An 11,273-nucleotide genomic window follows, 5' to 3' on the forward strand; every position below is an offset into this window, starting at 1 on the left:
AAAATATCACAGATCCCTGTCTAGTTGGGTTGTAGTTGCGGAACTGGAGGAAGATGACATTGCTTCTGGGTCAGATGAAGAACGTCGCTTCGAGAAGGCAAAGTTCGCCCCGTAAGCGTCGTGCAGCAACTTACAGGCCTCGTGACAAAGGTTTCCACAATGCTCCTTCTGCATGGGATACATAAGATGTATAGACGGCAGTAGATCAAAGCAAGGAGTAGTCAACGAATATTTACAGGTGACGAAACGTTTACATCTTTGGGTTTTTAATCGTATTATAGGAGACTGGTTGTCTATAATCGTGTTGAGAGTTTTTTCAGGACAGATATCGAATGTCCAATAAAGCACAGTTTGGGGATGTCTCCAATCTCGGAGGTGCAGATCAAGACTCTGAGTCTGAACGGTCAGACATATTTATGCCTAATCAATTTGAAATTGCGTCAGAATCTTCTGCAATTGTGAAAGGTAGTTCAAGGAGGTGTATTTCAGTTTGGAGGAATATTGATGAACCAGAATATAAAATTATCAGAACTATTCAGGAAAGTTACCTTATCCCAATCATTGATATCCCATCTCGTGCACACAGTATGAAAACTAGCTCTGCTACTAACAAATAAAGAGTTTGTTCATCGTTCAGACAAAAGAAAGGTTGATTTTAGGGATTAGTAAAGCATTATTGTCCAGAAAGAATAAAAATGTTTTTAAAAGTTATAAATTTGCACTTCAAGTTTTATTTAAAGTCAAGTTACCATCACATTGACATTCGCCCTCGTCAACATATTTTTCAAGGTGCCAAGGTGTTGTAAATTTTTAATGTTTCACAGATCTTCCTTTTGGTCTCACTTCAGCTTCTTGCATCTTCACGAAATGGGATGACCCATTGGTCAAGTACTGAAGAAAGCATTCCATCAGAATAGTAGTTTACCTGGATGGTGCTTATTCGGTGTCAAAGGCTTTATGCACTAAACACACATCTATAGTTAAGGAAACTTACGAGAGTTAGTTTCGTTCACAATGTAGAACAATCTGTATGGAATCCTTAGATTAGACTAGACTGGATTGGCTTTCTCTTGTATCTAGATTCGGGTATCCTATCTGTTCCTTCTATTAAATTTGAAGATGTTAAGAATACATTCGCAGGGTTCCTAACATGCCTTCCATGTTTGACAGCAGGAAGCTTGGTTAGTTTGAGAGGGAAGATCATATCTCTGTCTCCCGTTCGGGGAGATATGTGCAGGCTTTTGACAAGACTCATGCATACAGAAATTCAGAGGGCAGTATTGTTGGACAGAATGGTTAGGTTAGATTATCCTGAGTGTGCATATGAGCTTATGTTTTGGAGCAACAGTATATTCATTTTGAACTGCCGGACTCTGCATAAGCATTATGCTCTATTGACTTCAATATTTTCAGACGCCAATGATTTGTGCTGTACTGGTTAAATAAAAAAAATACTGATCACGTTTTCCAATACAGCTGGGATTTGGTTCAAGCTAAGTGACTGGCTTTGTCAATTTTTGTTACAGCTGGTTTGTACAACATCACACCGAGGTTGAGTTGGATCTCAAGGTCAGACATTTGGAGAGCTGATGTGAAGATTCATATGTTTGGATAGTTTTCATGATCCTGGATCCAAGATGGGGACCACATTCAGTGGACAGATTCACAAATCACATTGATACAAAGTTGGTAAGATTCAGTTCCAGACCGTGGGTTCTTGGAGGCAGTCGATGCATTTACACAGCAGTGGCAAGGGGACAACAACCGGACTATACCACTTGTACATCTAGTTTTTAAAACAATCATTTTTTACAAGTTACAAGACTCCTACAACTATGATTGTACCTACGTGGTCCTCTGTATCATATTGGCCTTGTCTTGTTTTGTGATTTTTGATTCATTTAACAGCTCAGGCTATTAGATTTTTCCTTATTTGATGTTGATATTGAACATTTGTTTGGAGTGGGCATCTGGTAAGAGAATGATTTCTGGTTCATAGGGAATTGATCAGTTTATCAGGAAATATGCCAGAAATAGTGTCAAACTCAAAAGCACCGGTCATACAGTAGAAGAGTGCTTATATTCCATGGAAAAAATGGAGTTCACATTTTCAAGAGGTGCCTTGATTAACAGCAAAACATTTTGATGTTGGTTTAGATCTCACGTCGCTTTAGATCTCACGTCTCCAAGAAGGTAAGAAATTGCAATCTATTGTTTCGGCAATCTACGGCACAAGTTGGGCACTTCAAGTGGCAAGTTTAACAGATCCATGTCAGTTCTCACACAAAATATCAGAGAAGCAGCACTGAGAAATTATAGTAATCCGGTCCAGAAGAAAGAGCCAACTGATATGGATATGCTGAAAAAAACTTGTTTGCGATTTAGGTAAGAAAAGTTGTTCCCTGTAAGGTTTAAGATTTCTGTCTATGTCCATCCTCTCGTATGCAGTTGTTTCATATTTTCTGAAGTTGTACATGTAACATGTGCAGACGTATCATTTCATAATGGATATGTTCGTATTTTCATTGAAAGAGGGCAAGGTAGATGTGTACAGAGGTAGAAATGTTTTGATTTCGGACTTGTCCAGTGACAAGTTTGGGTCGTTATTGGAGAGCTGAAAATATTTGCAGAATTCTGAGGAGAATATATTTTGTCAAATAAGCTGTTGCAAAACTTTAAGGCAGTTCAAACTGAAGCGAGAAAAGCCTCTGCCATATCTCGAGCGAGAGATATATTTCTTAAAGTTAATATGTTCTGCCGAAGATGTTTCACAAAAAATTGAATTACAGTTTCCATTCGGGAGTAACTCCTGCTGCAAACGCCGGGGTCACCAACATGCTGTTCAAGGTACATGCCTGCCGCAGCCGTGCATGTGAAAGTAGTGTCACGAAGTCACGTGAAGAAGGTGTATGTTCAATGACAGTGCTTAACATTGTCTCAAGGATATGAGGTCACAACGCATTGAAGTGTTTAGCCATGAGCAAGGTTGAAGCCATACTTTCATCTGAGTGATTTGGTGCGTTTGGTGTGATGTAGAAAGTTGCTGGTAAAGTTACAGTTGGGACCCAAAATTGAGTAAAGGAAAATATAAGACAAAGATACTTTAAATTAGCCTGCTCGCTTGTCCGCTGCGGTGGGCATGACCCTTGAGGTTTTAGATATTGTACATGGTAATTATATCATGTTCTTTTGAGCAAAACGAATAATAACATAATTGTTTGGCTCGTAGTTTCACAGATATAAATTCCATATCTTGAAGCTGTGACAGCAAACATATTATAACTCGAAAACTCCCAGCCCAACCTAGTAAATTACATTGTCGGACCGACTCCAGGCAGATATGGGTATTCTTTTGGGCATTAACATGCGTATTTTTGTTTTGTTTGTTGTTTGTTTAACGCTACATTCGGCAATATCCCCGCTATATGACGCCTATCTGTAAATAATCGAGTCAGGACCAGACAATCCAGTGATTGATATCATGCGTATCAATCCACCCGATCCCGTTAGTCACCCTTTTAGCAAGCTATTCTACCCCGGATCTTCACCGGTCAACATACGTCCAACAGGGCCTGACGTCTGGTCCCGTGAGAAGCGAAACACAAACCGAGTAACCACAGTTGCTTTGGAACAAAATTGATTTTCACCTTGTGTGAGTTTGTATTCAGATTAATATTTAATGTCATGGTCATTCGGTTCGTAATGCTACATATGTACACCATGCCAATTGTCTCGCTGAATAATATACTCACTGGAGATAGAAACGATATGAAAAACACTGCGTAATATAAAACTTTAGTATGATAAGTTTGAACTGATTGCAGCAAACGTTTGTTAAAGTCAGTTTGATGGCTCAAATGCGTAAAGAATGACTTTAAACGATTCAGAAAATGTAATTCATGTGCAAAACAATCTCCGATCGTGTAAGGGGATAGCGTCATGGTGTGGTGAGATGTCTGGCGTTCTCACTATGGCGTCATTGTTGCAAGTATACGTGCCAATGGAGGATATGCGCATTACTGACTGGTCTGTGATTCCAGCTCTTCCATTTGACTTTATTGTGTAGCATGCGTTGTAGTATGGTTTCAAAAAGAGATTATAATCTGAACAATCTGGTTTAGAGCTAACGACATCAAAATGGCCGATGCATGCCATCGATCAATGTGATATCAATCACTGGATTGTCTGGTCCAGACTCGATTATTTACGACCACCGTAATATAGTTGGAATATTGCTGAGTGCGGCGTTAAACAACAAACAAACCAAACCATGGTATCTGTCGGTGCAGACTTTGTGTCAGAGGCGAAACTACCATTGTAGCAGAAAAGCAATTATTGATTTACCTTAAATTACTACCCATGCAGTAAGTCATTAATTCAAACTCTACACTTGAAACTAAACTCAACTTGAAAAGCGGAATCTTTACGCGCTTAAGGATTCCAGTGTTAGATGGTTTGTACCATAAGCAAACGGCGCTCTCACTATTATATTCATTATTATGATAGGTCGGCTCACCTTCAAATATAATTATAACATACCCATCACATACTTCGAATGAATATGTAAAATCTCATAAAAGGAATATAATATAAGATAATATATAAATATTTCATGTTCAAATTTCATTGGTCATCATAGATGTATCTTGAATGAAAGTCGTAAATGTGTTGGTGAAACACACACAAACTACTAATAAAATGGCGGCGGGAGATATATGATGAATGGGTGAGGTGATACGATAACCGCAGCTAGTCACCTACAACAGGACATGCTATTTCTATCACCTCGTCATATGCCATATCATAAATGAAAATATAAGTCCTAATGAACTCACCGCAGGCCACAAGTCAATGTCACTGAAGACGAAGCCTTGTTTGAAGATGACGTTGGTATGTTTGCTGATGTTGCTGTTGAGGTGGCAGATGCGTGTCACCAGATCAAAGTTAAATGACCTGCAGGTAGATGATCTGAGGCACTCCGAAGAACAGCCATATATTGTGGAAGGCCGCACGATGTCAAATATATAGCCCACCATGGCACTATCCTGTTTAAGTAAAGAATCCGTGTCAAAACAGTTGCTACATGTTACAGGGGACTTCATAATTAGGAAAAACACAACTAAACACAGTGTCCCAAGAACCATCTTCCTCGCTGTGTTATGATGCATGTTATCTGCCAAGTTACAGCCAACGTTGAACAGCGGGTGTCTTAACAGCTTCGACGTCTCCTTGGCAGTACAAAAACATCCTTCTTCACACGGAGACCTTTCGTCACGGACTAAGCTTGTATACAAAGCAGTAAACTCATTAACTTTACATCGTGTTTGGTAGGATGAAGATTGCATACATAATTTCCAGTAATGCAATTGTCGCGCAGAGACGGGTTTGTTACTGCCACATGACAAAATTCAGACGCCTCCTCTTGTATAAGACGTTGTATAAGAGTCGCTATCAGAACTCGAGGTTCTAGCAAATGATCATCACATTACGCTCTGGCATTCATTATTAATGAACGCCTGTTGTACACAATGTCTTTAAAGAATGCAATAACAAAACATCCATTGTGATCAAACCCATGATGATCCGGGGTGCAATAGGTCTTCAGCAACCCATGCTTGTCGTAAAAAGGAAACACTTTTTTTTATTTCTTGGTTTACGGATGCGCCGCTCTTTCAAAGTCCAAATGCTAAAAAAAAAAAAAAAAAAAAAAAAATTACCTTTTTTAATTACCGCCGATCTTTTCGTCAAAAAGTTAAAAATAAATAAATTTCATTTCCTCGTCGAACGTAAAGCAAAAAAAAGTCACTCTGATATTTCTCGCTGGGATCGTTCTCTAATACCATCAAAGCTTGTTAACGCAAAGCACAGTGGTGACCAGTTTAACTCTTTCAACACTGTTGGCCGGTCAAGAAGCCACGAGTCACACCGCAGGGTAGACCGACCAATTCACATCAAACTGCTTTATATTTTTATTAACCTACTTGTCATATCATTCATTTATTATTATCTATCACATTTCACAATGTCTTAAATACGTATTCCATCTGATTTTATCATTTTTTATCTGAAGATTAAAAAATTATTCAGTAGACACTATTTCCCGCAATGTTATTGAAAATTCTCGGACACATTTCGACAACGGGTCCTCATCGAACATGTGAAACAGCAAAATAAAGACGTTTCAAGCAAATCTTTGAATATATTATACAAGGTAATAAAATCAACGAAAATATATCTAAAAGTTGCCAAACTGACATCTAATTTATTGTTTCCATCTTTTCGTGCGATCGCGTGTAATCGTAATGACATATTGGCTTTCGTCGCCTCGATTTCTCGGCTCAGATACGATGTCTTTAATGCCAAAATATATGCATAGGAAATCTTTATCACAGCTCGTAACATAAAGTTCCATATTTTTAATATAGATCGCGATTTCATGCTTAAAATGTTCAGAATAACATGATTTAACCAAAACCTTTCGCCAAAATCTGAAAATTACATGTGCTGTAATTTGATTGGCTGCCTTAGGTCATGTGCTTACATTTGACCAATCACGAACCTTGTAGCAGATTATGTCGGTGAAACAATATATCTAAGACAAAATTGTTATGGATGAGCAACTTCTTTATTACAATTGGGCGACGTTTCGGTGTAGATTCTAACACCGTTATCAAGCAAATGATGTACAAACTAGGTATGAGCATGATATATATACATAACAATAGATAGATGTTTATATAACAGATAAGGTTGATGTACACTGATTGATTAGGTAGTCCACCCTAGCCAGACGAGCCAAAAACATCTCCTCCACGCCCCAACTCCTAGAAGCCGAACTCAACCATCTCCGCACTGTCTTCACCAGTTACAACAATTACCCTGTCAAGTTAGTCAACCAAACCATCAATAGCACCCTCAACACCAGTGATAAACCTCCCCGCCAACAAACAGCCCCTTTCGTCATCAGCCTGCCCTACATAGGAACTACCAGCCATCAGATCCGCAGACTACTTAAACATGAAGCCAATATAGACGTTGTGTTCCAGAGAGGCCAGACAATTCAGAACCTCCTCAATGCCACAGGTAAACCACCATGCACACGCCAACAAGATCCAGCTGGTGTTGTGTACCACAACGAGTGTGAATGCGGCGACTCATATGTAGGTGAAACTTCAAGACCTCTCAACCAACGCTTAAAAGAACATCATGCCACTGTCCTAAAAAAATACGATAAATCTGCTATCTTTGACCACACCCAAATCCACCCCAGCCACAATATTAAGTGGGACAACGTCAACATCTTAACAACAAACAAGAAAGACTTCAAGCTCAGAAAATTTAGAGAAGCCATTTGCATCCAAAGAATTCAGCCAGTCATAAACAGAGATCAAGGATACTACATCCCTCCAGCTTACCATGATCTCATCATTTTGCCAAAACAACACTGAACTATTATCTCCCCACACATTCCTTCTTAGTAATCCTTGTGTTAATCCCATACCCATCAATTTACTGTACATCAACCCCATCTCTTGTATAAACTTGTCTTATCATAACTACCTAATCAATCAGTGTACATCAACCTTATCTGTTATATACTCTTCAAAAAAAGAAACTTGACATAGATGTAAATCCACTTTTTGCCAAATATCTAAAATAATTACATTAAATGAGAACCAAATAAGTCAAACAGAAAGAAGTTGTGTCTATAATTCGCGAAAACACATGCAAAGCACATAAACGTAGCGTTGGGGGATCAATTTTACAGCTTCATCCAAACGCAACCGCCTGTAAAAACCGTGCAGCACAAGATCCTGCATTTAGGCATGCAGTCCCCCCTGCTGAATGGGTATAAAAATCCACATCAATGGCTGTTCATACAGTCCTTATAACGGCAGTAGAGGCGGTGACAGAATGCCAAGACTGAATGCAGCTCAACGGAAGAACGCCATTGGGAGATTACAAGCTGGAGCAACTCAGCATGAAGTGGCTAGGCACTTTGGCGTATCCAGACATTCAATCTCCGCACTGTGGACCCGATACAACAACACCAACAGAGTTGACGACAGACCAAGGTCAGGAAGACCAAGGGTGACAACCCAAGCACAAGATCGATACATCCGGCTGCGACACCTCCGAGACCGCACTACCACAGCCACGTCTACAACCACACAGAACCCTAGGGTACGCAGAATATCAGATCAAACGGTACGCAACAGACTGAGGGAGGCTGGACTTTTTGCACGAAGACCTGTTCGACGTCATGTATTGACCCCACGTCATCTGGCGGACCGTCTGCTTTGGTGCCAACAGAGGGTTAGATGGGCACGTGCAAGGTGGAGAAACGTTACGCCCCCAACTGTGTGCAGCAGGTTGTCCCATTTGGCGGCGGGAGTGTCATGGTGTGGGCCGGAATTCATCACGGTGGTAGGACGCCTCTCGTGCATGTGGCAGGTGCATTGACAGGTGTGCATTACAGAGACTTGATCCTACAGCCTTACGTTCTTCCTCAATTCAACGTTCATGGCGGACAGTTCCAGCAGGGCAACGCTCGACCGCATATTGCACGTGTTTGTCAGGACTTCTTACAGCACAACAACATCCAGACATTACCTTGGCCAGATTTGTCCCGGATTGAGCATCTGTGGGACGAGTTGGATCAACGCGTTCGCAGAAGGAATCCACCACTCCAAACACTTCCGGCGCTTCTTGATGCGCACCGTGTTATTGACAACTTGATTGCATCTATGGGTCGTCGGTGTCAAGCGGTGATTGATTCACGTGGTGGGCACAACCGATACTGACATTTTCTGTACCCCTGTGACATTAACTGTATCGTGTACGTGTGTCTGTCTAGGTGACACGATTAATGTTTTGAACATTGTGTACATTGATCTTCAAACAGTGTTTCAATTATGGTTTCTGTGTCCTATTTTGAAACAATCGCATTATATTACATTTTGAAAGTCAGTGTCAAGTTTCTTTTTTGGAAGAGTATATAAACATCTATTGTTATGTATATATATCATGCTCATACCTAGTTTGTACATCATTTGCTTGATTACGGTGTTAAAATCTACACCGAAACGTCGCCCAATTGTAATAAAGAAATTGCTCATCCATAACAATTTTGTCTTAGTTACGAGGGGTGTTCATTAAAGATTTCCCCTAAACCACTTAGGGTTATCAAATTTGGTTGAAATTTCACATGTGTAATGATACATGTATCTATGGGTTATGTCTGAATTTGCAGCACCGAACTATTAATCTTACCACTTTTACAGGTGTTATGATCGAGTAGGGTGTGACAATGGAGCCAGTAGAATACCGAGCAGTGATTAGGTTTTTATATTTGAAAGGTCGCACACCAAAAGAAACTTTCGATGAAATGAAAGCAACTTATGGGGAAGATGACGTTGTTAAACACTGGCATCGAAAGTTCAAGTGTGGTCGGACATCTGTGGAAACAGCTGCCATTCCTGGTCGCCCCCATTCAGCCATTGATGAGGACACTATCCATCAAGTGGAGACCGCCATTTTGGCAGACCGACGTATATCTGTTCGCCAGTTAGCACAAGATGTCAAGATTAGTGTAGGGTCTGTGGAAAAAATCATCCATGACAATTTGAACATGCATAAGGTGTCTGCACGATGGATTCCCAGGTTGCTCACACCTTTCCAAAAGCAGGAACGAGTCAATTGCTCAAAGGATCTTTCGGACATGTGCCAAAAAATCCAGGCAAACTTTTTTGACAGACTTATCACACAAGGTGAAACATGGGTCCATCACTATGATCCTGAGACTTAAGTTCAGTCGATGCAATGGAAGCATGTGGAGTCACCAACCCCAAAGAAGGCCCGTGTCCAACCCTCTGCAGGCAAGGTCATGCTCACAGTGTTTTGGGACCAGCACTTTTGAAATGAGTTTGAAATCTGTAAACCAAGAAATAAAAAAAAGTGTCGCCCAAGGCTTGTTGTGAGAAGCGACTGACGGGATCGAGTGGTCAGGCACGCTGACTTGGTGGATGCATGTCATCGTATACCAGTTGCGCGAATCGATGCTCGTATAGTCAATCATTGTATTGTCGGGTCCAGACTCGATTATTTACAGACCGCTGTCATATAGCTGGAATTGACCAGACAATCCAGTGATTGACAACATGAGCATGTACTCAGCAAATATTCAAGCTATATAACGGCGGTCTGGAAATAATCAAGTCTGGACCAGGCAATCCAGTGATTGACAACATGAGTATCGATCCACGCAATTGGGATCGATGACATGCATCAACCAAGTCAGCGAGCATAGTCGCCGTTTACGGCAAGCTTGGGTAGCTGAAGACCTATTCTTCCGCGAATCTTCACCAGTCAAACATTGCTAAACAACAAACAAAAAGTGATTCATTATTACATGTTCAACAACCCAACCCATTCAATTGCCTCATGAAAAACAAAGGAACCAGGTTCAAAAGGGGAGTTCTGAATTCTTTAAAAATCACAACAAATGAATAAGAAACTGATCAATAACAAATAATTGGAGCATTTTGGAGCTCAAGTAAGGTAGATTTTAGAGGTGCCTAGTTCTGCCGTACTCTGGCACTTTAAGCATGCTCTATTGTTACACATGGTAATAATCAGTTTGAATAGATTGTAGTGCGTAGGTAATAAAATAGGAAACGACCACTTTCAAAATATGCCTTTGCCAAACATGGGGATTATCCCTTAATATCTAAGCATAATGTTGAAAATCTACAGAAACTTGTCTTGACATTAAGAAAGTGTTCACAAGACATAATATTCATTTGAGTTTGTGTGTATCAGAAAACGTAATGCTATTTATTCACCAGTGATGGAATGAAAGAGTGAAGTGCCATAACCTATGTGGAACACATTGAACACATGTGGGGATTTTAACCCCGGTCCTTTTAATCACTCAGCCCCCACTTCTCCATATGATGCAAACCACCTCCATGGTCAATTGGTAGAGCATCCGCCCGGAGAGCAGAAGGTCTGGGGTTCAATCCCTGTCTTCGTCATACCAAAAGATGTTAAAAGATGGTACTTGTTAGTCTGGCGCTCGGCATAAAGGGGCTAAAACAAGGACTGGTCGCCTCAGAGTCAGTATACTGTGTCTGAGTGGGGTATTCATGTTGAACTGTGGCATGGTATCTCAGTGAGCTAGCACAATAAATCAGCATCAGTCCAGACTAGTAGAAGCAGCCATACCCACACGTACATGCAATAATCTTGGACGCGACGTTAAACCCAGTTTC

The 11,273-nt window shown here is 40.6% G+C and overlaps 1 protein-coding gene across 1 annotated transcript; it reads left to right on the top strand.

Annotated features, from left to right (window-relative positions):
• Nucleotides 1-332: 332 nt before the first annotated feature.
• Nucleotides 333-7,448, top strand: LOC125373253. The gene is made up of 3 exons (XM_048384253.1): nt 333-403; nt 1,527-1,569; nt 6,777-7,448. The coding sequence occupies exons 1-3, from the start codon at nt 333-335 to the stop codon at nt 7,446-7,448; spliced, it is 786 nt and encodes a 261-aa protein (XP_048240210.1).
• Nucleotides 7,449-11,273: the final 3,825 nt, after the last annotated feature.

The sequence above is a fragment of the Haliotis rufescens genome, unplaced genomic scaffold (genome assembly GCF_023055435.1).
Source record: "Haliotis rufescens isolate VD_foot unplaced genomic scaffold, xgHalRufe1.0.p SCAF_5, whole genome shotgun sequence".
Lineage (NCBI taxonomy): Eukaryota > Metazoa > Mollusca > Gastropoda > Lepetellida > Haliotidae > Haliotis > Haliotis rufescens.